The following is a 27,486-nucleotide window of genomic DNA, read 5'->3' on the forward strand; positions in this document are numbered from 1 at the left end:
TTTGCAGTTTGTAAGTCAACAATCACTAGCGAATGAAAATGCTAGCTGTCACATGTGGTAGTATATGAGAAAATTTTCGACTAAAACCTTTAAAAAAACAACTTACAAAAAATGAAACTTGGAAAACATGATAAAACCAAGTTTCACGGCTCATCAGCTAAAATTGCTAGAGCGACGAAGTGAAAGCATCGTAATCATTGAGCATGAGATAATTCATGAAAATATCGCAGTTAGCAGTTTGGTCCGTATATTTTTTAGTGGAAAAGGTTTTCGTTGGATGGACGCCAGTATGAGATTCGTGATTTCCCTGCTGATTTGCACAATGGCTGCATTCGCAGACGAGTTTTACCACGACATCGACCCAGAGTCGGAACACGGTCGCGCGCATTTGAAGGAAGAACTCGACGGAGGTCCAGTAAATAAAAAAGTCGAAGAAATGAACACAGAAGAGCTGCAATTTCATTATTTCAGGCAACACGACTTCGATCATAACAACAAACTCGACGGTACGGAGCTGATCACCTCCTTGAGCCACCATCAGAAACGGGAAGGTTCAGATCAAAGGACATTTTCAGATGAACAGTTGACTGGGATAGTTGATGAAATCCTAAAGCGACATGATGTTGATAATGATGGAATGATGACTTTTGAGGAATATGTCGCTCCATTGAAGAATATCGCTGAGAATACCAATTCTCAACAGGCTTAAGGGGTGTAATTTTTATCAATGGCACTATAGGTAATAGCAACAATATGTCCAGCTGTGAAAAAAAATATTATTTAAGATTCAAACGCCATTGATTGAAGTATTTTTCTAACATGATAAACAACCAAGATTTAGTACTATACTTTTAGTGTTGAAAAAACATTCGTTGTGTTGCACTGAAACGTATCTATTAATGCCACTTTGCCATTGTATATTTCCATGAAATATAGGGATCATTTTATATAAAGCAGGAAATTACCACCATGACACTTTAATATCAAACTTTTATTACCAAAGTGTAGCCTATGTCTGTGAATATATGTATGTACACAACTCCTTACACGTTCTTGACTGCAGTCTTTAGAAAGCTTTGTTTTTCATTTCTGATATATTGGCCTTACGAAGACGATATATGTTTATTTTATTTCAATTGAAAAGATGAGCATTGTCTGGTCTACATACTTTATCATTTGCAGTAGGCTTTATTTATTTAGGCACAAGCTGCCTCCAGGTACCACCATTATCCTAACACCAATAGGCCTACATAATTGTTTCTTCTAACATCCTTTGACTGCGGTTCTGGGATGCTCGTAAATTCACAAAGTCTATACTTACTTCTAACCGTGCAATGTTTTTTCTCCTGAAATCCATGGATATATTCATGCAATACCTAACTGTTTGTAACTGCAACTGTAATTATGCTGTTATTGATGCATGGTTTTATTCTGGCAAGTTAAAAGTGCAGTGTTTAATTGTTTAGATCCTTTTTATTACTAGTTAAGCCAAGACATTAAATTAGTAATTTGTGCCTGCCTTTATGAAATTCGAAATCCCTGAAAAGGGATACATATAATTTTTGTTTATTGATGATAGTAGCAATGGAATTGTGCCGTGCAGAATAATCTGTAAACATTGAGCTGTTACATCGTGTCAAATGAATGTGAATGAAATTTTACTACGATTACCTTTGCAGATTGTTAGCGTGTAAGTGATAATATCTTGGCACGAACGGATACCATGTCAGCAGGCCTTGAAGACTTCGTTAGCAATGTACAAAGCTTTTCCTCACAAGGACAATGGAGTAAGCTTTGCGAATTTATGAACAAGTCATGGAATCTGCTATCGAAGAACGTGTCCAGCCTGGACACCATAATGGAAACTTTGGATATCCAAGAGCATTCCTTAGGAATGATGTACATTTTATGCGTAAAAATTTCCCTATTTCCATCCACCAGTTCAACAGAAGATTTTGAATTGCTACTCACGCAATGCGACGTCTTCATAAGTCAATGCAAGAAGGAGCAAATTCAGTATTCCACTGGAAATTTCGCCCAGATTTGCCACTTGCTGACGAGCGAATTATGCAAAAGAGGAATCGCTATACGCGGCATTAAGGTACTGAGTCACGCGATCAACAAAATTCAAGATTCTCCTTCACAATTAACGTCAATCCATGCAGACTTATGTCAACTATGCTTGGACGCGAAATGTCTGAAAGCGGCTTTGAAGTATTTGGATATCGAAATAACGGATATTGCGAAAGAGAACAGGCAGTTCGAAGCGAAACACTATCTTTGCTATTATTATTATGGCGGGATGATATATGCCGCGTTGAAAAACTTTGACAGAGCTTTATTTTTCTTTGAACAAGCGCTAGTTTGTCCTGCCACTACTATCAGCCAGCTCATGGTCGAAGCGTATAAGAAACACATCCTTGTAGCGCTTATAAAGGACGGTAAAGTATCTCCTTTGCCAAAATACACCTCCCATATTGTGATGAGGGGAGTAAGACCACTTTGTAATCAGTACAATGACCTTATCAATGCATACTCGACGCATTTGGCTTCCGAAGTAACATCTGTGATCAATTGGAATCGTCAGACTTACGCTCAAGATGGAAATCTGGGCCTCGTGAAACAAGTACTGGCGTCTTTACACAAGCATAACATTCAAATGTTGACAAAGACTTTCATAACGTTGTCTCTGTCTGATGTAGCGTCGAGAGCGCAGCTCGCAGACCCACAGGAAGCAGAAAGATACTTGCGCAGCATGATAGCGGACGGAGAAATATTTGCGGTAGTCAACCAAAAAGACGGTATGGTCAGTTTCTACGACGATCCCGAGAAATACGACAATGTCGCGGCGTTGCAAAAAGTCGATCGCGACATTCGTCATTTTATGGAATTGGACAGAAAGATTCAAGAGATGGACTCTGAGATTTCTGTTAATCCACAGTATGTCCGTAAAGCCAAGTCAAAAGTAGCGCCTGACGATGACATTGACCCTGGACTCAGGTCTGCGACGCAGTCACACGCCACTAAACTCGCCTAATTCTTTCACCGATGTCATTTTTTGTATGAGACAATTTATATCGGACTAATCACCATTCTAGATTTTCTAACTGCGATGTCCACTGAGGGAATGTTCCTTCCAGGCTCATTGCATTATTTTCTAGTGACATCGTCAAATTCATGCATGGTTTAGGCTGTGGTTCCTTGGTTGCATTGTCAGTGTTCTGACATCGGATATTCTATCGAAAAGGTTTCGGTTAAATTATATTACTACTCAAATTTTTGAATACGTTTGATATGAGTTTGGCACTGTACGTTGGATAATTTTTTGTTAATGACACCATCTAGTGTGGTTAATGTGGCTAATGTGTTTGCGACTTCACTGAATTGTGACCTTTTACCCTCTGGTTTAATGCAAGTTTTTTTTGCACTAATATTCAGATTGCTTTGGGAATTTAACCAAATGCAGTATGCATTGTATGCTCTCTGTCAGTTGAGACTAAGATTGGTTACTTCACATATCGTTGAGGTGTTACAGTTATATTTCACACAACCGTGCCCAGTTAGATTCAGCCCTACCATGGGCGATGCCAAAAATAGGAAAAAAATATGATAAAGTTTCAGTACTTGTAATAACTTGCGTAATCATTGATGTTTCATACCAGGAGAAGTATGGTACGGTGAAGGCCCTATCACAATCTTCACTGAATGTTGTTCTTTTCTGTTCTGCCTCCGACGTGAACCACTCGACTAGATTTGCGTTACATACCTCTTCATTTCTATGTATTGAAATCCAGTGTTTAGCGATGACTTTGCTAATCTCATGTTGTGAAATGCAAATGTGAATCTCGGAATCGTGATTTTGTTTTGCAATATGCAGGCTAGTGTGACAGTAATTGCCGTAAGAGATTTAATCAGTGCTTAGAATATGGAGAAGCAAGATCAAGATCGAGAAAAATGGAAGAAGAAGTCTGGTAGCTATGCAAATAGGTCAGTTAGAACAGTGTTTTAGACCAGCGGTTCTCAACTTTTTTGACCTCGTGGACCGGTAAAACTAAAATACAATGCACCCTAAATATCGTTACCACAACTTGAATATGATATTGAAAATTCCATTTATTGATATCTATTGGTACTAAATATATGTACCGGTATGTGGTTTTATTAAAGTCTCTGCAATGTTAAAGACCACTAACTTAATTGGGATTGTTTGTTGTCCTTTGAAAGAAATCCAACTTAGCTATTTGCTATAGGCTCTATTTTACGGCCAAACTGAAGTTTGTTTAAAAGTATATGTAGCCTTGACATATATCTTCTCCGAAACGAGATGCAGGCTACGTTTTGACTGTTTCTGTTTCTTATCACCCCTTTGCCATTGTGACAAACACCTAAAGTAGACTGAACTCTTGATTGCGACACCATGCAAGAATGACGTTAATAAATTTAAAATTCAATGTTCATTTCTCTAATTAATGGACAAGCACTAAACTTCTTGCATTTTGGAATTGAGATATAAAATTTTAATATACCTGTCGGACTGGCAGGACCGGTGGTTGAGAACCACTGCTATGCAGATGTGGTGAGTGTGGTGGCAACATTTTGTAACAGTTCAAAGCCTCACTGGTATGACCTGTGCAATCAATACCTGGTAAAAAAGCACACTGAAGTATTCAAATTCCCTGCACGGCCAAAAAGTGAATTACTTCAATGATCACATGTCAGACGTGGTACTTCCATGTAGACTTGCATTATTTGTGGAAGATACCTAGAACTGTAAGTTTTGAAGTCTCGATTTTGTCCATTACCGCCCTCGTGGCATGTTTCAATATTATGTCTTATACATAATGATCTTTTGGTTTCCAACGTGGGCGATTTTGAGAAACAAGGGGCCTAAAATTTTACAACGTTCAGACTTCAGAGATATATATTAATTAACACAACCAAAAGATGCATGGGAAGACAGCTTATTTTGCATATGACGTGAAAGTTGACTAAAAAAAGGTTAACTGAAAGGAAAGTAGACGCAATAACCAGTTTTCCGAGCATCTAGCCTACTTGGAAAAATGACTTTTTTTAGTCAATTTTCCAGTGTTCAGAGTTTGGTGAATAAATATCCCGTTTATATGTCCTGTTTTTCGAATCCGTAAGTATGGGGGCGAAATTTGTATCGAGCTTGATAAGGGGGCGATGAGTCGAAAAAGGTTGGGAACAACTGGTTTAGTATATTAAATGCTAGAAGGGTATAAACAGCAGAAATTACTAGCTATTGTAGGCAGCACAAGATTGGGATTTCAATATAACTTTGATGAATAGTAAAGTTAGTATCTCGTCTATCAGTACAGTTACTTGAAAAATAGGGCTTATTCTGTTTAAATGAACATGTTAAGAGTGAGAAAAATTAGTATATTTTGAATGCAAGTCGTTTTGATATCAACAGTTGAACATGACTCAATTGACAAAACTTGAAATCCAAATCGTCGAGTGTTGAATAAGAAGGGGAAATAGTCTAACAACTAAGCCACTTGAAGTAGAACAAAAAACCTACTCTACTCCTGACCAGGGCATGGTATGGTATGGTATGGTATGGAAGTATGGTATGGTATGGATCGATATTTTGGTATGGAATATGGAACAATGCAGGTATGGTATGGAATGGAAGATTTTAATCTATGGTATGGAATGACATTTCCATACTTTGGAATTTTATACATTTTATCGTGATCTGTGCAAGCTTCACGAAGCGTATGTTGTTCGCTGTTCACGGAATATGATCGATTTTGTTATGTGTGAACGTGAACTATTGAACACTGTGTAGGAACAAATACGCACTTGTGCAACGGTTTTAGGAGCACTTGGAATGACATGATTTTGTGATGTAATAATGACAACTGTAATGTTGATCCGATATTCTCCCGAGTCTAGACACGACGTCTCCGAGCATAGTCTATCATATGACGCAATAATTGGTAATCTAGGCTACTCCAACTACCTCATTCCTTGAGTGACGACAGCTTACGATTACGAGCAATCATGATGCAACGAACTAAATGCTCAATGTGATTGATAATTACATTTCTTCCGAAACATTGTCCGCACATCTATACTATTTACATACCGAGATATCTTATTGGTCATATTTCAAACGATCTCTCATGAGGATTATAGATCAGGGAGCGGGGTAGATGTAAATTTGGAATTCTCGGCACGCTAACCCCAACCAAATACTGTACTAACAATCACGCAGATCGCCTGCAGCTGGGATATTTTATGGGTGCGCCTATATTATAAATTATTTTGCGAGTATTTACTTCAAAATTGCATGTGCCTCATGCCAATGTACCGGAAATGAGATGATATCCTTATGGAACAGGGGCGGGTGACTTTTCTAGTCGGCGGGCCGGAAGGAAATAGGAAAATTAGGTAGCCTACTTGGAAAGCTGGAATGCTGAATGGATAAATTATTCGCCCATGTATACAAGGAATAAATCGTATTTAATGAATGTATTTTATCGACAGCAAGTTACTTCAAAGCCATTTCTCGCCGATAATGACCATACAAGGTTGATTTGAGAATAGCATTGTCATACAGGCGCCGGCGTGTCTGCTTCTTTCTGATCAAATAACTCACGATGCAATCCTTAATTATGATTTCAAAGCGTTTAATAAGTCCGGTACCCAAAATTTACCAATAATCAATTCATTAGGGTTCAGCACATCGTAAATGCCGATAATGCAAGTCTTCTCGCTTCAAAGAACTAACGCGTAAGCTCCACTCTCGCACGCTGCACAGTGCGCACACCTATATAATAACATACAGTCGGTAAAATTTGACGTTTAGGCTAGTAGGGGGAATCTTGGCAGACTGGGGCCGCGGGCCCCATTATCATGTAAGACGGGAAACTGTCCGCGGGCCGGAAAACATCTTGTTGCGGGCCGCATCCGGCCCGCGGGCTGTATGTTGCAAGTCCCTTTTATGGACAGTACTAGATAACAATCGCTGCTCACTATCTCATTTTGATCGCGGAAGCTGTAGAGTAGTCGTACACGGCACCTCACCACCGTGAACTAAACCTCACCAAAACAGAGTCTGTAAAACTTACCGAAGTAATTAGATTCGCATTATATTCGCTCGTTTAAGCAATAATGACATCCGAAATATCAATAATATAGGTGCTATAAAAGGTACTATACTTATGATATTGAAGTATTTGAAAGTATGGAATATGTATCAAGTATGGTATGGAACAATGTTGGTATGGTATGGAAAATTGCAAGTATGGTATGGAGAGAGTAAGGCAAATATGGAGTATGGAAAATTCTCGTTCCATACCATACCATGCCCTGCTCCTGACAACCTCCGAGTGCAGGATCTGCAACGATTAAACAACATTCACGGTTTTTGCAATGAAACAGATGATCATACCATACGGTTTGCACTTTAGATTCAAAGGTAGAAACGAACCGCAAATCGTGCAGGAGGCCCCGCCGAGAGTCAATGTCCGACCGGATCCACATTGCCCGTACAAAGCCTGGAAATTCTATTTTCCAACAGAAGAATATGTTCCTGGGTCATGGACTGTGCAGACGGTGCAGGTATGCTAGTGAAGTTTGCAGCGTGCTGGTGCCTCTTTGAGCCGTAGTAAGAAAATTAATTTTGTTCAACTATCTAGTGGCATCGTCTTCTGATTATTTTATGATCATTAACAGAATAAGGACATCATAATGTTTGATTGCTGCTGCTCTACGAAGAATAAAATTAGCAGAAAAATTGCATCTTGAAAGCAATATGTAACTCAAACTCCTTAAAATGAACATTGTAATTCCTTGTAGCGTGTAGACACATTCAGAAGTCTGTCTACTGCCTAGATATTGGAAGCATATATGGCGGAGTATTTGGCAGCCTGTGATGAAGACGCAATCCTGAAAAATCAAAGTATAAGCATCGACTATAAGGACATTGCTTCTCATAGAATTATCAAGAACAACTTGACAGACTTTGAAGAAAGACTACTAAATAGTCCTGACCGCATCTTAAGTTGCATCGGTTTGTATCAAGACTTTGACTAATTCTAACTAACTTTATCTGTTGGTTATCTGTGGTGGTATTTGACCGATTGGCACCGGTGGGTTTTTATGAAAAAATTTGCGACACTTTTTCAAAACATGACCTTAATGGGATGCGAAACCAACAAGTAATATATATTTGGATGCAGAATGTCGACGCGTAACCAACTACGCCACGAAGCAAGACGAGAGCAGTTCAACTGCGCGTGTGTATAATAGAGAAGACGAGGAAACCTTGTTGTAAAATTGTACATGTTTTGGTTACTTCCTTATAGAGTGCACTACATAGACCTAGTGCGGATAACTACGTGCTGTTCACTGCAACAGAGATAGCATATTTCGAATAAGACATGAGTGACCGCTTTTTTCTCAACTTATGCAAACATTTCTAATCAGTGAGTTCTTTTGAGCATACTCCTGCAGCACAAACGGAGCAGTAAAATATTGATTCTCCTTTTATCATAACCCACTGCTTTCAATTTCAGAATATTGCATCCCTATCACCCATGCATAATGGTTTCTACTGTTCATGAAGCGTTTTAATATGAACTAATGTTCTGTGGTTGTAATACTGTTGGCATTGTCCATGCGATTTCGTTCATTAAACAATCTAAATCTATCCTTCAACTGATCTCTTGCCCTAGAAACCTTGAAAGGAAGGGAGGAGTTGGTATGACGTAATCCATTTGACCAAACGTGCAAATGGTCCTACACTTTATCTGTGTCACCTCTAAATACCACATCTCATTTCAAGCTGTAAATGCCAGTGTACTAGCTGACTTTTGGTGTATATCGCAGGTCTTGCAACCCACCAGGCGGCAATGGAAACTTTGCGGAAGATGGCATTTGAGGAAAAGGACCAACCTGATGTACCAGTTATCATGTAAGCTTAGATAATAAGATTTTGGGCACAAGTTGCCAGTCAATGCACAAATCTATCTCTAGCTCGCAAATACTGACTCACCAATATAATCAGAACATGGTCAATTGGTCAATCAACACATACAGAACAATGCCATATGAGCTATTTTGATGTGAGCAAATGTTGTCACGCAAGCAGATTTGTTCAGAGTAGTAAGCATTGCTATTCAAGTAGAAGTAGAAGTAACGCTGTGAATTTCAACTCAATCACAGGTAGAAGTAGCAATTTCCAATACATGTCAAAGCTATTTCAAGTGGAAGTGGGAACTGAAATACCGGTATATTGAGCATGCTCTGAAAAACTGCAAACACTGACCACCTCTGTTTCAGTGCCAGAATCCACAACCTAGATTCGTTGATGACGTTAAAGGAGCTCAAAGCCAGAAGCTACGGTCAGTTTGTTGCTGTGAAAGGGACAGTGGTGAAGGTATCAGTTGTCATCCATTTTGCAAGGCTGTGCCATGTACCGTAAAAAACGAAGGTTTATTTGAATTCCGTATGAAATATTTTAGTCATATCCTTTCGCACTTTGCAACAATGAAGCCACGTATGTGCACTTTTCTTCATTCTCGTACCATTATTAGTGTCGTACCGTTTGTACTGTTTACTTGTTATTTTACCAACTGTTTAGTTACCGGTACTTGTTTTCATATAGCTAGATTGACAGCAGTGTAATAATTAATGTAAAATTAGCTATAGTTAAGTCAGTGTGTACTGTCTAAAAATGTATTCCCAAGACTTTTTCCCGACTCCTCTATTGGATCTATCTACATTTGAATCTACACGGAATTGCAGCCTATTAAATTATATAAAAGTAAGTTTTTATCGCTACTTTGGAGATGACGAAGAACATTTCAGGTCGGCAACGTCAAGCCTGTGTGCACCAAGTTGGCCTTCAAGTGCGACGAATGCGGCCGAATGCAAGTGCTTTTCTTCCTCGATCATATAAGCGTTACACCGAATTCGTGCGACGACTCGGCATGTTACGGCAGGAGGTTTACGGCGCTTCGCGGCCACCCGCTGACGCAAACCGTGGACTGGCAGAGCGTGAAGTTACAGGAGGAGCTTTCCGACCTGCATCGGGAATCTGGGAGAGTGCCGCGAGCCATCGAGATAGAGTTGACGCGCGATCTGATCGATAACGCCTCTCCTGGGGACGTTGTGACTGTTACGGGTAAGTCAGTGTTAGATCAAATCGGTGGTTCTTAGCTCTAATAACATTGGGAACCCTTACGCTAACCTGCAAGCCTTCTGTGGCACAAAACTAACTGCACACATAACTGCACCTTCACTTCATTACTACAGGTTACGGATGCACACAAAATGAACAGTGCTTTAACAGAGTTTTAAAAGAACAAGACCATTAAAATATGATTTTCACACATGAATACAGTATAATGAATATTTATTATAAATAAATGTGACTTCTCCAATTCCCTTTCAGAGACCTGTTTGAAATGTGTGCCTTGGTGTTGCTCCAGTCCCTTTTGCTAAATTGCGAAGGAGCTGATAAATATCGGACGTAGAATATGTATTCCAGAATGCCAAAATCCCAACTTTTCCTCGGTATGCCACTGCACACAATTTGACTACTGCATGATCGCGCCTAATTTCTTGCAACCCCAGCCGATGATAGCCAAGACAGGCATGTTATCACAAATCGTAGATAGTCTTGGCCTCCGGCATAACCCCTGAGGCTTGCTCGGAAACCCCGTTTGAGAACCACTGGTTTAATCATAATAACGGATTTGGTCTCCATTGAGTTTAGGAATTTGCTGAAATTTGACTAGAAAAGTCAGAGGTCAGTAATGGATTACTTCTACTTTTCGGAGTGCCGCAGTAGGTCTTGCCTGCTTGCACCACTTACTCAAGTATTTCTGTTTTTAGGCCACTACCACATCTAGTCGACAGTTTTCGGTTTTTGAGCCAAAACTAGTTTTTTCATATCCAAGACCATGCTCATCTCCGTTACTTACTGTAGGTGATCGTGATTGTATGCATATGCTAAAAACAAATTTGATCATTTTTTCCTGATTCGGATATGATTGGGGCTCCTGTTCTGAATTTGAGCCCAGATTTTCCAATTAGGTTCCAGTTGAACACGATTTTTGTAACAAATTCGAGTCTTTACCTTGTTCTGATTTGCATTCGAAAATATGAATCAGGGATATGCTTCTCTGGGTATCCAGAGTATGACATCTGGAAGTAGGCTATTTATCTCCTATAAAATAATCTTCATCTTGGCGATGATAGTCGATGTTTGTGTGGCGATCGCTATATCGAACTGATTGCATCACCTGCGTTTGTTTTGGTTTCCAGGTATAATGAGAGACAGGAAAACGGAAACAAAATCGAAAGACGATAATTGCATGTCTACGATGTATCTGGAAGGGAATCACGTTAGCAACACCAGACGAAGGAATATGCAAGGTAAGCAGATACTAATGTCGGTATGTGTCCACTTTGGAGATGTCGCAAAACCCAATTTTCTTGCGCAATAATCAGGTGCTATATCTTGGACATTGACATCTAGATTAAATCATGGTCAAGTGCGACAATTAATGATGCTCAAAACCTTCCTGTTTAGCTCACAGCAATGGGGAGAGTTACAGATTACACTAGTCTAAAAATTCCGAAAAAATTATTGCACCAAAAATTTTAATGAACGATTTGGGCTGCTAATTTAAAGTTGCTGAATCCGTTCTGTTGTTAGAATTTCTCTATCACGTCAGATTTATTCCGTATCATTTTTTTCTTATTTTTATAAATTAATCAAATTTCGGCTTACGTTAGAGACATCACGGTAAGCATACATACAACAGCAATATGTCAAATATTGTTATTGAAAGCATCTATCATGAAACCTGGGTTGTTGTAATACAGAATGAGAGAGTTTTCGGTGAACTTGAATCCAGTAACTCTCTACCTTCGTTCAATCAGAAGCTCTTTTCGACCCATAAAATTACACTTGTCTAGAAATTTCAAAAAAAAATTTGCCCTTAAAATTTTAATGATTGATTCAGGCTAATTTTAGGTTGCTGAATCCGATTCTGTCGTCAGAATTTCTCTATCACGTCAAATTTTTTCGGTATGTATTTTTCTCATTTTCATGAATTGAAATCAAATTTAGGCTTTCGTTAGTGACAATTACGGTCAGCATACAACAGCAACAGATCAAATATTGTTATTGAGATCATCTACAAAGATGAAACCTGGGTTGTTGTAGAACAGAATAACTGAGTTTTCGGTGAACTTGAATCCAGTGCTTCTCTATCTTCTTTCACGTAGTAGTAGTAGATTAATCCAATAGCAACGTATCTTGTCTCTTAGACGGCTCAGTGCTTACATTGCGCAGTGCTCACCTTTACCAACCCTCTTGTATGATTTGAATCAAACATATACAGTTTATGCTTTTCTATTCTCACGGATGTATCTCTGGGTATATCATTTTGTTGCAACTTCTCGAGGCTTCGTATTCGATTCTCGATTTTGGCTCATAATAACAGACTGTAGCCTGTAGCTATGCAGCTACTCACATATTATTTATTAGCAGTTCTACGTGTGCGTGAGCGATACAACGTGAGCGATATAACTTTATATTTGTTATTTGATTGAAGATAAATGCCAATTAATCTGTCTTTTACCCAGCAAAATGTAATGACTTTGCATCATCAATCATATACTTCGATAATTCAATTTGACTCGAATTGTGACTTGACTTGTCAATTGACTCCAGTCGACTTGACTCGAGTCACCTCCAAGAAATGAGTGACTTGACTTAATTCGAGTCATCTTTGAAAATCGATTGACTTGACTTGACTCAAAATGTGCAAGACTCGAGATGACTCGTGACTCGAAGGTAGTGACTGGATCCCAATACTGCTTTATAGCACCATAAATGACACGAAATCTGGATTTCGACAGCAGTGACAGTGAGGTTGACTAAAAAAAAACGTCAACCACAACCTAATTTACGTTAGAACGAGTTTTCCGAGAGTCTAGTAGAGATACCATTTTTTTATTAGTCAACATAACAGTATAATGCTACCCGTATAATGTTACCCGTTTGTTAGTCAACGCAACGGTATTTTATGTTCGAATTTTCAAATTACCTATTTTCTCATCCGCTATTATAAATTTTGTGTTTGTTTGATAGGAACTGGTGTTTTTACATATTCTGCCATCTGTACGAATAGCGTTTAGCCTGGTAAAATGTATATCTACATCTGCATCTAAATTTGGTCATCAATAAATTGAAAACATATATTTTAAGAACTTTTGATGGCTCCGTGCACTCGACTGCCTATTTGTCAAGCTGCAGCTGTATATTCACAATGTTCCTAGTGAAAAAATGTGACTTTACAGATTGCAGAGGGGCTGACGCCAACACATCGCTTGAATTCACCAAAACTGACATGGACGGCATAGCTCTGATGCAGTCTCAAGAAGACGTCTTCTCGCTCTTGGTGGCGTCCGTGTGCCCCACCATCTACGGACTGGAAATGGTGAAAGTAAGCTCAACTGTTTTTATCTGTCGAGTGCGTCAGAAACTGTGTACTTGTACATTTTACGAGTGTTCTATACGTTTAGGCCTTTCGCTTGTGTGTGATTTTGGCGACTACTCTCACTTCTGTGTTTATTTAGGTAATAAATCCAACCAGGGCTGTGGAAAAATTTAATAACACACGTTGGAGTCGTAGAAACGCACATCGAATGCTCTCAAATGTCACTTAAAAATTGGCAATTTAATGGAAATTTCATTGTAGGCAGGTTACAGTAAAAAGACCTTTAGTAAAATTGGGGTTGTTTTGCACCATGTCAGTACCGCAGAGATTAGTATTATGATCAAAGATTTATATCTATTATTTGCACATATGGTTGAAAACCACTGGTCTATCCTATTTCGCCTCGTGTGTCTTGGGCGGATGAAAATAATAGAAGTTAAAATCACGACGCTTATCATGATTCTGATGTGACGAGTATTACTACTTGATATTATCTGCTGAAAATTGCTCACAGGCAGGAATCGTTTTGGCTTTATTCGGCGGCGACCAAGTTAGCAGCAAGCCTTCTGACAACCGCGTTCCATTCCGTGGGGATTCGCACGTTCTCATCGTTGGAGATCCGGGTATGGGAAAAAGCCAAATGCTAATCGCCGCCAGCCGGTTGGCTCCGCGTGGCGTGTATGTTTGCGGGAATACTTCTACAAGCAGCGGACTCTCCGTGACTTTATCAAGGTTAGCCCAAGAATATACTCGGTGCACAGGAGAAATTGTAATTTGAAATTTATCATCACAATAACATGGTTACTGCTGGGATGTCTAGTTCTAGATATCCTTCCTAGTTCTGGTTATCACTGGGTTACTGTTACTGGAGTAATTTAGAGTAGTAATTATGGAGTGAATAGATGTCGCTGGCTTATCCTTTATACATACTAATTGGATGTCGCTTCTTGAGTTTGTTTAGGTTTATGTCAGTCGGCTGTGAGTTACGTTGTGTTACGTATGGTGGCTAGCTGTTTACTTGTGTTTCTTCTTCATATAGGTTTGTTCTCTCTAACTGTAGCCAGCCAATCTTTTAGAAACCTAGTTTCACAACCTCCTCTTTTTGCTGTATTCTAGGTGTTCCTGATGTATATATCGATCTTAAGTCTTAAGGCCTGCCATGGGTTTTGAGTTTAATATTAAAAGTGGAATTATTAACTCTCATTAAGTTAGCAAAAGTTGCACTTAGCCTATATTTTGTTACTGGCAATGTAGAAAAGGCAGTCTTCCTATTTTACACGATTGGAGCTGACTGCGCGTTTTGATGTCTTAATCATGGGTAATCCATGATCCCTTTGGGGCATTGAGCGTGATCCCCTTACCACAATGTGTTGTGCACCTCTACAAAACAGAGCAAATCGTTATGTTACGCCAGGAAATTGCACTACAAAGTAGTTGCTCTCAATTTAGGTACTCCGAGTACGCAAGTATGTTTGCCTACTCTCCCTGCTTACTCGAGTGGTTATGATTTTACTTCTACTTCTAGTTCAGTTTTTCTAGCTAAAGATAGGCCTAAAATACCTACTTGGAAATCGATAATACTACTAATTGCTGACTATTTAAATTCAATATTATGCTATATTATTTTAAATAAATGATCATTTAATATAATACATCATTTTGACTCTGCTGTACAGAGATTCTAACGGAGACACTGCGTTGGAGGCTGGCGCCCTCGTCCTTGCCGACCAAGGCGTGTGCTGTATCGACGAATTCGACAAGATGGGCGCTCAGCAACAAGTGTTATTGGAGGCTATGGAACAACAAAGCATCAGCATCGCAAAAGCCGGCGTGGTGTGCAGTCTACCGGCTAGGTATTATGCGATGTCATTTTTTAAATTCTTAGGTCATCCTTACCAGTCACAGGTAGTAAAAGGATAGTAAAGTTGATCGGCGGCCTTATCCAAACAGGAGCTTGCTTTTTTGCATGTACGAACGATGTTATGTCTGTCATTATTGCGGCTAGCATAGAAATATATATTCACTTTTTGCTAATGTAGTCTTGCACAGAGATTGTCAAAGTAGTCAGTGTTGAGTAAAAGTGGAAATAATTCTGTAAAGTTCCACCCAATTAGTAGAACTTGCAAGTTTTGGGACATCTCAGAATTATATTGAGTAGAAGTACAAGTGACGGGCTGAAAAGTACTCAAGTAAATAGTTTCAAAAAGTAGATTTGGTCGAGGGGTCACATAATTTTACCAGTTTCATTGGTGCCGGCTATTTACAAAATTGCAGTGTGCGTCTTTTTGACTAATATAGAATGACCCACGACCCTCAAAATAGGCAGAATTTTCGGAAATATATCAAGTTACCGTGATTTCGCCCGGTTTCTACAACAAACTGCTTTCTACCTTGCAAAACCCAAGTGTAAACAGTCAGAAATTTTGCCTGTAAAACTGTCAAGTATAAGTAGTAAAGAATACAACCACTAGAGCAGGGGTTCTCAAAGGGTGGGCCACAAGAGCATTTGAGGTGGGCCACAGAGCATTTGGAAAATTTTAGAAATAATGTAAGTTTAGTAAAATTTGCTGTGTTAATCGCTAAAAAATAAATTCATATTAGTTGATGATACGTAGGCTACATTAAGCTTTTCATCCGACTCTGATAGAGACGTAGTGGTACGTATGGAGTCAGCATTTCACGTCGAAAATGGGAGGCAGAAACGGCGGCTTTTTCCACTGGCTACGATTACCTATGGCCAGGCCTGTTTATTTTTGGATTTCTCCAAAAATAACAAAAATAACTTAGTTTTGGATGTTTTCAAATTTTATTTTTGGAGAATCTCCAAAAATAAGAAACGAAGGTGTTTTTAGCCCTAATACTACATAGAAAAATTAACCGAAAGTATGTTATTATCATGTATTCATGTTCTTCAACACATCGACATCATCAGTGATCTTGATCTAACTTTCTAATACTTTCGTCACAAAGTCTTTGGCCTGGAGAATGCCCTCCAAATGAAAATAAGTGGGTGATGCCCGGTAGAGACCTTTCTCCCTGTTGATTTTCGAGAAATCGGCTTCGAACGTCGCAATTGTAGGAAACATCGAGCCATGTTGGTCCAAAGAACTGTCGCTCGTCAATAATGCGCTTGAAAGTGACGTCCATTTTGTATCGGACAGACATGGATTGGAATTGGTCTTCGATATTCTGTAGGCCTATCTACTCAAGTGTCCACTTGTTCGACAGCCCACCTCGGTGTTGTCGATCAATTCACCGAGCTGCAAGTAAAGTAGCTTACATATATGTATCACTTTTTTATATTATTAGAATCTAAAAGAGCAAGAAGTGTTTGTTCTGTCCTGTCTACGAGGTTGCACCACTTGGTGTGGTAGACAGGGCAGAACCATTTCATTGTCGACAACTTCAATTTTCTTTATGTCGTCGATGAGCCCTGCTATAAGACTCCTGGCTGCCTCGAACGTGGACCGCTTCTCTTCTTCGTCGATATTCTCGAGAAGGTCGAGGACTGCACAGTGCACACTCTGATCCTCCACGAAATTGCGTGACTCAGTGAACTTGATAGTCCAGCACCCTATGACCAGAGGACCTTCCTTGCCGCGGGTGTCATTGTCCCAGTCCTCAGCTGGGCACCGAGCTCGAAGGCGTTCGACCAGGCGATGGAGCTCATCCTGATGCTCCACGATCAGATGGCCAAGTCCCTGAATCTTTGTGACGGTGGTGCTCAGCTCTGTGGCCATGCGATCGAGGACGATTAGTTGGATCCACTGCTACAGCGGAGGTGCACAGGCCGGATTTTCATCGTTTATAATAAGTGTGGTACGGTGTCTAGTCAACCAAGTGGTCATCTTCTTAGTTGACAACCAACATGTGTCTACAAACTTGGGGCACATACTTTTCTGTTCCTGGATCAAGTCCTGTTGCCGTTGGAGGTAGCCATTCAGTCCCATCATCGTGTGGACGAAGTTATTGTTGCAGAGGTGGCGGTATTCAGCCTGCGTCACAAGGTCCCGCCCGTACCACACCAGCACGATTTCATACCATGCCGCCTCTTCAACCCTTGTCGTGTCGCCTCTGATCCTTCCAGTGAGTGGAAGTACTTTTAGCATTTCGGAGACCCCCTCCCGCACACACATGCTGTTTTTGTGTGTGTTTGTGTGTTTCCTGGTGGTTTCAACAGTATTTACACTGCTCTGACTCGTGCATTTCACTAAAAAACTTTAAAAACATCATCCAAAAAAAGCTTATTTTTGGATGTTTTCAAATCTTATTTTTGGAGAATCTCCAAAAATAAAACCCAATATCCAAAAATAAACAGGCCTGCCTATGGCTAACAGGAACTAAAATAATTTCGCGTGTATAATACCTGCTGGACGGTAATGCTGAAGTAACCAAGTATTCCAGCAGGGTCATAATGTCGTATGCCATTGAAAGGGGTGTGCAATAAACTCGGTCATGAAGTGTAATTGATGTACCGTACTTCGGCAGGTCGTATTATTGCTAGTTAAAAATGGCCATAATTACAAATTATTAGTAAGTTCTGGTGGAGGTATACTGCACCACTGCAACGAATAGTAATGGATTGAGGATTCAGCGGAGCGCATTAATATTTGGAGTCTGTTTAAAATGTCATGCCTGTAAATCAATGTACATATTGTAAGAGTCACATGAATTGATAGTATCACAACATTGAATATTCCGACATCGCAACTTCAGTTGGTTCAGTACGTGACATACAATGTAGTGCATTGTACAGCATGCATAATAAGAAAATCTTCCTCCACTCCTCTGTAATACCCTATTCACCAATGAATTGTTTGAAGCTGGCCCAGAATTATTATACTATTCCCCTCAATAGTGGAACTAAAATCCCAATCACACAGTGTATATGCAGGAATTCGATCATTGTGTTTCGCGAAGCGAATGGAGCAGCGGACGATCATAAAATACTCAGAAGTTTTAGCATATCATGGCCCGGCGTGTTTATGCTTTAATTTCATCAGTAAATAAGGAGAAAATATGACTTGGAGATTAGAGGTGGGCCACGGCAAAGAAAGGGCTGAGAACCCCTGCACTAGAGTAAGCAGTACGACCATGCAAATCTTACTTCAGCCCTCCGAAAATGTAGAAGTACTTCATTACCGATCACATTTGCTGTTAAAAATCGAAATCAGTTGCTAGAAATTATGTGGAGATCCGCTACAAAATTTAATAGGAACTGTATTTTTTTCCCTCTCACCCTTGGTTAGGTATTGGGTACAGGTTTCCTGATTTTATATATTGTTCTCACGTTCAGGTGTTCCATTATAGCCGCTGGCAACCCAGCAGGCGGACATTACACCAAAGACAAAACGGTTTCGGAAAATCTGCGCATGGGAGGCGCCCTGCTGTCGCGATTCGATTTGGTTTTCGTCCTTGTCGACCAGCCCGACGAAGAGAAAGACAAGTGAGACTGACCACACTTCCATGGGTGATGGCTATTTCGGTATTTTGCGGCATTTTCAGAATGTTATCAGACCACGTCATGGCATTTCACTCGTCGACGAGTCATGCGGACGGAATGAAAACGCACTCGCGAGTGTACACGTCATCACGTCCAAGCACTGTGAGTTGGCTTTGCGATGTATTCGTTGACTGCCGTTGCGTTGAACCTTGGAAAGTGTGGCTGCGGAATGGAGAGTTTAGTTTTAGGTCGCTCAGTAATTGGGATCGCGTTGTTGCTCGGGTTGGGCACAATGATTCCTGTAATCGAATCTGATTCGAGTGACAATTGCTATGATTCGAGTAGTGAGGTTATGTTTTAGAGTAGCCGGGTCAGACCAAAGACCTGATTAGTAACACTGGTATCCATGACTTCTCCGTTTGGCGCTCATGCATTACTGTGATAGCATGGAGGGATGGTGCAAGATTTAGAAAGCTGTTCAAGGCTATATCTGCACCTTCCTTGTCCAGCGGCATATGCACTTTATGCAGTTATGCACTCATGGAATTATAGTTTTCAGTACTTTTTTCTTACTGTGGAAGCATACGAAAGATGTAATATAACGTAAAAATCTATACATGTTTGTGGAAATAACATTTCTGTGTAGTTGTGATCAACCCACGGTATTGTCATGAAGCGTAATGAAACAGGCATGGTCTGAAACAGTGGTTCTCAACCGCCGGTCCGCTGAATCCATTTTGAATTTTATGTCTCAATTCAAAAATGCGACAAGTTGCACGCTTGTCAATTAATTAAATAAACTAAACATAAAATTCTGAATTTATTCAGAAATTTTGAACTTATTATTGTGCATTGGTGTCGTAATATAGAGTTCATGGTCAAGTGTTGTATTCGAAATTGTGTCAAAGTAGCCTACAGTTCGTTTCGAACAAGTTGGAGGTGAAACTAAGGAGACTGTTGAACAAACTTTGTTAAATTTGGACAGTTCAATTAGGCGACACTGGGCAGTATAATAAAGGCTCTAGTAAACAGCAAAGTTGCATTTCTTTCAAAGGAAGCCGAGCAATCACCGTCAAGGTAGCGGTCTTTAGCAGGACTCCGTGAGCTTCGCATTGCAGAAATTTCAATAGAACCCTGTATAAATAATATCGAATATAAAAAATGCAGCAATAAATTAAGTTTCCAATATTACATTTGAGTTGCATACATTTTTTGTAATTAATTTTTGATGGTTCACCGGTCCGCAACCTTCTATTTGAAGTTTTTCCGGACCGCGAGGTCAAAAAGGTTGAGAACCACTGGTCTATGTGGACTCTTACTTGTGAAAATATTATCGCTTTTGTGTTATCTTAGTCGTCATTGGAGTCCCGACTGGCGGAATACTGTAGGCGCGAAGACGTAGACCCGGTGCCGCATTCGCTAGCGTGGAAGTACATCGCACATGCCCGTAAAACTATCTCAAACATCGCACTAAGCGAAGAGGCGTGTCAGGTAAGGATCACATTCAAGATTCCTCTGTTTTCAAAGTTTTGAGTGTTTTCTACTACATATTAATCTAGTCTCGTCACATATTTTTTATCTGATCAAGTATAGATAACTAACCTACGTATAGATACGCAATACCCGTCGTCACGCTTGCTTGCCCAGAAGGAATTGCTGCTCTGCAATCTGAACGCAACATAATTGCTAATCCCATAGGGGACGACCGGAGCGCTCAGATTAAATAAAGTTGATCTTATTTGCAAGCTAATGTCGCATTTATTTCGAAAATATACATTAAAATCTGATCAGGGCAACGGAACCCGCTCGAAATACACCTTAAAGTCTGAACCATCGGCATTATTCTGAACAATCGCAAGCACGCAAGGGTTATTGTTATGTTCATTGTGCTGCATGGTTGCGATTGATTAGAACAGTGGTTCCCAACGTGGGCGATATCGCCCCCCAGGGTGCGATTTGGCGGCCTATGGGGGCAAAAATGACGAAGGGGACGATAGGGGGGCGAAAATGGACAAAGGGGGCGACAGGGGACAAAAATAGCGAAGGGGGCGACAGGGGGGCGATGATGCGTTAAAACGGCTGTATTGGAGTCAAGTCGGAGAAATTACCTTTTTTTTTTCAGTTAGACCACGGAAAATTAGTTGCAAAAGTGTAAAATTCGACACCGAGCCGATAAGTTGACCTTTTTTTTAGTCAGCCCGCCGATGATTACAGATTGTATACCGATTTTTCGGTCCACAAAATCTGGGGGGCGATGATCGGCGTTTAGCTTGAAAAGGGGGCGATGAGTCGAAAAAGGTTGGGAACCACTGGTTTAGAACAATGCCGATTTTCAGACTTTGAAGGCTATTTCTGCGTGGTTCCATTGCCTTGATGAAATTTTGATGCATATTTTCAGAATCAGTGCGACAGTAGCTTTCTAATAAGATCAAATTTACTTAATTTGAGCACTCGGGTCGTCAGCTATGGGATTAGCAATTATGTTGTGTTCAGATTGCTGAGCAGTAATTCCCTCCGGGCAAGCAAGCGTGACGACGGGTGTTGCGTATCTATCCGTAGGTTAGTTATCTATAGATATAGACACACACAATGTATGTGATGTAATGAACAGATTGGAGGATGCCGAATTACCAGTTGCGGTCTCTTGAACTGGCATCCACCTCGGCCTAGTGCCCGATGTCTCTGGTCTTTTTCGATGTTAATCTCTATTCCGCGACTCTTCCCTTGCTCTTTGCATTCCTTGCGAGTGCGTTCTTTTTCTTGGCATTCTTGACGTCATAAGAACAACGACAGAAAAGCAACAACATTCGTGTAGTTTATATCATCGTGTCCCTTTTTATTCTCACTCCCATCTTTCTTCAAAGACTTGGACTGCTGCTTTGCAAGCTTTCTCTCGTGACATGTTGAGGAAAACCTACTAATAGACATACGGTTTTTCAAATCATCCATTTTATATGAATGAAACCAGCATTAAACAGCATAATGTAATGATCATTTTGCCTATTTGCGGCGTCATCGGACATTCTACTGCGACCGACTCTCCTCCTGCCTACACTAATAGGATCGAGTAACTGTCCTAGTGCCTAGTGGTACTAATGTGACGTACATTGGACCTACATTAATATAATATGTAGCTCATCTGCATACGTATAGCTCAGTGCTTGTTTATGAGAGATAGACGTTGGCGGTGTAATTATTAATAGTATTGTCGTTATAGAAAATGATTCCGTGTCAAATATCATAACTGATTTTGTATGTGGATTCAGGTGTTGAAGGAGTTCTATTTGAAGATGAGGCGTGAAAGGGTGCAGGACGACGGTACTCCAATAACGACTCGCCAGTTGGAATCGCTGAAGCGACTCGCGCAAGCTAGAGCAAAACTGGAAATGAGGTCGGTATTTGCACATTCAGCCGGGTAGCCTACTTCTCTCTGATGCCATGCCGCGACAGTTCGTTACCTGTCAATAGATCTCAGCTGGCATATTCACATCTTGAAACGGTTTCGTGGGATATTGATGTATGCTATGGCGTATCTTCTCTATGCACTAAGTAGCGTAGGTGAGAAAGTAGTTAGCAGTACCAGAGGTGGTCAGTAACGCAGTACTTCTACTTTTCGGAGTAACATTGACTACATTGACCATGTGTAGCCTTTCGGTCGTAGTCCTCGCTATCTGACTGAATGCGGCTAAGTTACTTCAGGTTCGACTGGACCCAGAGACACGTTGCAGATTCGACGGACATATTACAACGAAGGCAGGCACAATAGATACATCAATACTTCCAATCCAAGACCAAATACAGTAATAACTCCATACCAAGATACTCTAAGACCAACTCTATACAAAACCCAACTACCATCACTTCTTCTTTCCCAATACCGCATGCTACCTTACGCATGAATGGTCTTGCAACCAGATAGTCCGGAGTCATTATGGCTCCGGAGCCGATCGGTTACACATGTCTCCCACTGGTCGCGCCAGTCCCATAAAGCCGTCTCACAAAACTTTATGAGATCAGCGAATCGGTTAGCATTACTGGTTACCGTAGAAGACTTTTTGTAATAGAACCTCCTAGAAAACATGATTTATGTGATGGAACCGGCTGACAAAAAAAGTGAATATTAATCTCTCCCCTAGATTGCTGAAAAGTGTATATGTTTAAAAGCTCGATAGTTTCATTTCCCGTGCCGCCAGACTTGGAAAACTAGATAATTCCAGTTTCAAATTAGACTAATTAGACGAAATGCCGGTAATCTAATTCTAATCTAATTTGTGAAATGTTTGTATGCCCTAATTTTAATTATAATCTAATTTCCGGTGTTCATGCGAAACAAGCCGAGCTTGCTCTACAAACATTTCCCAGTATCATCCTTATGCGAATGCACTATTATTTGATGTGAACAAAACTTGTTTTTAAAATTTGTTTCAAAATTCTAAAGGAACACGGTGACGGGCCAGGACGCTCGCGATGTCGTCGAAATCATGAAGTACAGCCTACGCGACACGTTTTCCGACGCGAACGATTCGCTGGTGTTCAGCCGCTCTCTGCACGGGTCCGGCGTCAGCGACAGGGCCGCCGCTAAGAAGCTGATCTCCGTTCTGCATAAGGTTTGTGGAAGTTTGATCCCGGGTCGTAACCAAGCCACAAGTCAATCTTACTTAGTTTTGACTCGAGTCATTTTCAATTCACCAATGAGTCAAGTCCAAGTCAGACGTGTTGAGACTCGAGTCTGACTCCAAGTCATACTGTTTACTACTGAGCCAGTGTCAATTTATGTCATTTCTTCTACTTATACTTGAATACCGTTGATCGACTACTTCAGTAAACGCATAACAATAGTTTCTGGCCCGATGTATCTCAAGTCATATGACTTGATTGATTCGTGCGCAATGACTCGAGTACAAATCCAGTCCATGCCAATGTAGGTATCAAGTCACTACCTTCGAGTCGCTACGTAGTTTGAGTATTGAGTCAAGTAAAGTTGCTCGATTTTTGGAAGTTACACGAGTCAAGTCAAGTGGACTTTTTAAAGTACAAGGCATGATTTAATTCATTGCATTTTGCAAGATGGTTGAATGACAAATTGAGTCAAACATGTACGTACGACCGGTACGACGACCTAGTCGACACGGATTACTCGATGATTTGAAATCGACTCGAAAATTCTGCTTTGAGTCACGAGTCAATTCAAATTTTTGAAACGCCGAATAATTTTTGCAAGGTGACTCGAATCGTGTTAAGTCCTCTGGTCTCAGGTCGTCCCAACACTGGTCAATACATGAAGTGACCCAAGAAGAGTAGAATCATTTTCATCGTAGCTCAGATTGATTGATATTGCAATTTTAAAATGATACTGACGATCAGGGTTGTAACCAAGTCGCATGGTTCCGAGTCCAAGTCATTGTGTTCACGGTTCAGTTTTGAGTTCTATTGGGTTCGCCCTTCTTTCTTCAACTCTGCTCGAGTGATATAGAATGGCTCGCATTCATAATATCGTAATTGTCCTCAGTCCTAGCAGTTTTTGGCCATATATCAGGACTGATAGACGAAGTACCAATAATGTGGTAAATTTACTATACTTCAAAGTTTCAATGAAATGTCTGTCTTGGCTGTCCTGATCTGAAGTGATATCACTCATGCATGACTCGGGACATTACAACCCTGTTGACAATCCCTGTGATACTGTACTTTAAGCCTATCAATGACCGTTATCATTATAACAGTCGATTGGTGGAACATACATTCAACAATGCTGTCATCGTGACTTTGAATTAAAATTTGTCAACTCGAACACCTGCTTCTTATCAAGAGTTGATAGCATGATGCGATAAAAGCGCCTATAAGGGCTATACGCTTTGGGTTACCATATTTTAGAAATCTGAAAAGAGGACACTTTTTCAAAATTTTCAAACTTGCAAAACCGGAGGTTGACTAAAGAAGAAAGGTCAACTTTCTGGCCCAGCTCCCTAAATACCCGCCAGAGCGTTAGTGCTGATTTACTGTATTTAAGTCTATTTTGCCTTATATTTTACCTGAATTCTCAAAAAAGAGGACATTTGAGCGTCCTCCGAGGACAAAGTAAAAAAAATAGGACAAATCCTTTTTTAGAGGACGTATGGTAACCCTACTATACGCCAGTGTTGGGATGACTCGAGTCATGACTTGGCTCGAGTCACTTTGCTAAAATGACTTGACTCGGCGTATCAGAAATGTGGATTGACTCGTGACTCGGAGCAAAATTCACGAGTCAATTTCAAGTCATCAAGTCATCGATGTCGAATCTTGCATATGTTCGTGTAACCCGTGAGAGCGGCCGATCATTCAATGATCATGCGTTTCACTGAACCTCGATTGTTCTCTCACAAATAAATTGACCGCAAACGAAGTGATGGAAGCTTACAGCTTACGTTGTCGTAACTCTAGTAGTAAAGTAATAACATAGCCAAATGTTTATTTCTGTTCTCCGTTCTTACCTTAACCAAACCTAATGTTTTTTTGAAATTGAATTCGAATATAGTTTATATAATTCTGAAGCTCAACCATTGGTGCAACCTCGAATTGTATCATATCTTTTTGTTAATGGGTAATGTATTGCAACTCATCAATTTGTTTCTCTATTTTGGCTGGTAACTATAAACTGAGGCTATGCGATTGGTAATTACACAGTTCAACAGTTCTACGTTTATGTGAGCGATGCAGCGCCTTCTTGCGTTTATATTCAACTCTATATTCGCTCATCAGTTCGGAATCAATGACCACTCAATCTGTAGTTCAGACAGCTAGCAAAATGCAATGACGTAATCATGTCTCATACTTCGAAAAGCCAACTTGACTTGAAATGTGACTTGACTTGACTCGAGTCACTTCCAAAAATCGAGTGACTTGACTTGACTCGAGTCACCTTTGAAAATAGATTGACTTGACTTGACTCGAGTCAAAATGTGCAATGACTCGTGACTCGATGGTAGTGACTTGATCCCAACACTGCTATACGCCAAACGATGACCAATAGGGATAAGAGCGCAACTGACGAAGACTGCTCTAACATAGCACTGAAACACTTCTATTTCAACCTTGGCCATATTCCTCACGTTATGCTACTTCGCAGGCGTGACTGACCCATGCCATTTGATCGACAGTGGACTATGTAGATAACAGCCTTACACTTTTACAGTTGGCCTCGAGGAAGGGTCAAAGCACGATGACTGTCCCAGATATGAATAATGCTGCTGTAGCAGCGGGACTGCGTCTGGAGAAACAGAGATTTTTGCAAATTGTCGATTCGCTCAATAACCAGGGATATCTGCTGAAAAGGGGAGGCGGAATATACAAGCTACAAACAAACTGACCGTTGCTCTCGGCGCATTTCCTCCGTGTTGTTCACTTGGTCACACTGCCACGTCCATATTTGTGGAATTTTGTTGCGTATTTTTTGTTGATTAAATGCACAATAAGGACAGTCCATATGAGCATGGTGCACTGCACAATGCCAGTCATACACTCAATAATATAAATCGGTACTTCGAATCCATAGTTTGAATTTTTTGCCCATCATTTCAAAATAATAAGTGTTATGAAAATTGAAATATAAATTATTCCTGTTGTCATGCTAAGATCCGAATTCATCTTCCGTGTCCGAAAATCGATTTGAAATACACATTTGTGCATCGACTTGACTCATTGAGTACATAGCTGGGTTGTAATGACTCGAGTCAAGATTTTCTGATGACTCGAGTCATTTTCTCAAAATACGGAAATGACTCGAGTCAATCTGAGTATTGGCTGGACTTGGACTCGAGTCATTGCGCATGACTCGAATCAAGTCATATGACTCGAGACTCAGACGGTCAAAACCGACATTTCATTGTGATTTCGAAGAACAGTAAAGTATAACCACCCCATTGGGATTTCGGCTATTGGTCCGTGTACTTTAAAATTCGATCAGAAAGTGCTAAAAGTGAGGAAAATTGGTATATTATTAATGCGGACCATCCGATATCATCAAACAGAGTTGTAACAGTGGGTTTAACGTGACGTTAACTGCAAACTGAGCAGTCAACACAATGACTTGGACTCGATCCTCTGCTTGATGACTTGGTGGTAAATTGGAAATGACTCGAGTCAAAACTAGAAAAGTGAGATTGACTTGTGACTCGGAGCTTTGGGACTTGGTTACAACCCTGCTCGTGTTAGAAACATCCCGAATTCTAAGATTTTTATCCGTTTGAATTCGAATGCTGATATGAAAAAGTAGGATTTTGTAAGGACCGAAGGAAGCGAATTTGAAGTTCACATTGCTGATGGTCAAAAAACTTTGAAATTTTAGCTACGATGCACAAGCTGCCCGCCAACCCTTCTTTTAGGAGGGGTTTTGACACAATGGCCCACCTTTGGGATGCATCAGACCTATTTGTAATAAACGGCATTGGCGGTGAGTGCTGATGTTGATGGGAGGTATAGGGTTAGGTACAAATAGCATTTCGGTCAGGGATTCTAAACTTGGTAGTCCATGGATTCTAAATGGGACCATCAAATGACAAGAGGTTTCAACTGCAA

General features: G+C 40.4%; 3 protein-coding genes across 3 annotated transcripts; all 3 read left to right on the top strand.

Moving 5' to 3' along the window:
• The first annotated feature begins 139 nt into the window (after positions 1-139).
• On the top strand, positions 140-1,680 carry LOC145446241 (multiple coagulation factor deficiency protein 2 homolog). Its single transcript, XM_080324489.1, has one exon. The coding sequence runs from the start codon at positions 278-280 to the stop codon at positions 707-709; it is 432 nt and encodes a 143-aa protein (XP_080180615.1). The 5' UTR covers positions 140-277; the 3' UTR covers positions 710-1,680.
• Positions 1,681-1,722: 42 nt separating this feature from the next.
• On the top strand, positions 1,723-3,851 carry LOC145446232 (COP9 signalosome complex subunit 3-like). Its single transcript, XM_080324477.1, has one exon. It carries the CDS (start codon positions 1,724-1,726, stop codon positions 3,035-3,037), a length of 1,314 nt encoding a protein of 437 aa, XP_080180603.1. The 5' UTR covers position 1,723; the 3' UTR covers positions 3,038-3,851.
• A 19-nt stretch (positions 3,852-3,870) lies between these two features.
• On the top strand, positions 3,871-26,601 carry LOC145446219 (DNA helicase MCM8-like). Its single transcript, XM_080324458.1, has 16 exons — positions 3,871-3,987; positions 7,440-7,590; positions 7,864-8,041; positions 8,860-8,944; positions 9,313-9,409; positions 9,841-10,156; positions 11,302-11,412; positions 13,348-13,493; positions 14,002-14,219; positions 15,164-15,340; positions 18,784-18,933; positions 18,993-19,092; positions 20,284-20,421; positions 22,197-22,321; positions 23,369-23,537; positions 26,105-26,601. The coding sequence occupies exons 1-16, from the start codon at positions 3,926-3,928 to the stop codon at positions 26,276-26,278; spliced, it is 2,397 nt and encodes a 798-aa protein (XP_080180584.1). The 5' UTR covers positions 3,871-3,925; the 3' UTR covers positions 26,279-26,601.
• The last annotated feature ends 885 nt before the right edge of the window (positions 26,602-27,486 follow it).

Source organism: Botryllus schlosseri, chromosome 9, assembly GCF_051294905.1.
Source record: "Botryllus schlosseri isolate E-star chromosome 9, Bs_hap1, whole genome shotgun sequence".
Classification (NCBI taxonomy): Eukaryota; Metazoa; Chordata; class Ascidiacea; order Stolidobranchia; family Styelidae; genus Botryllus; species Botryllus schlosseri.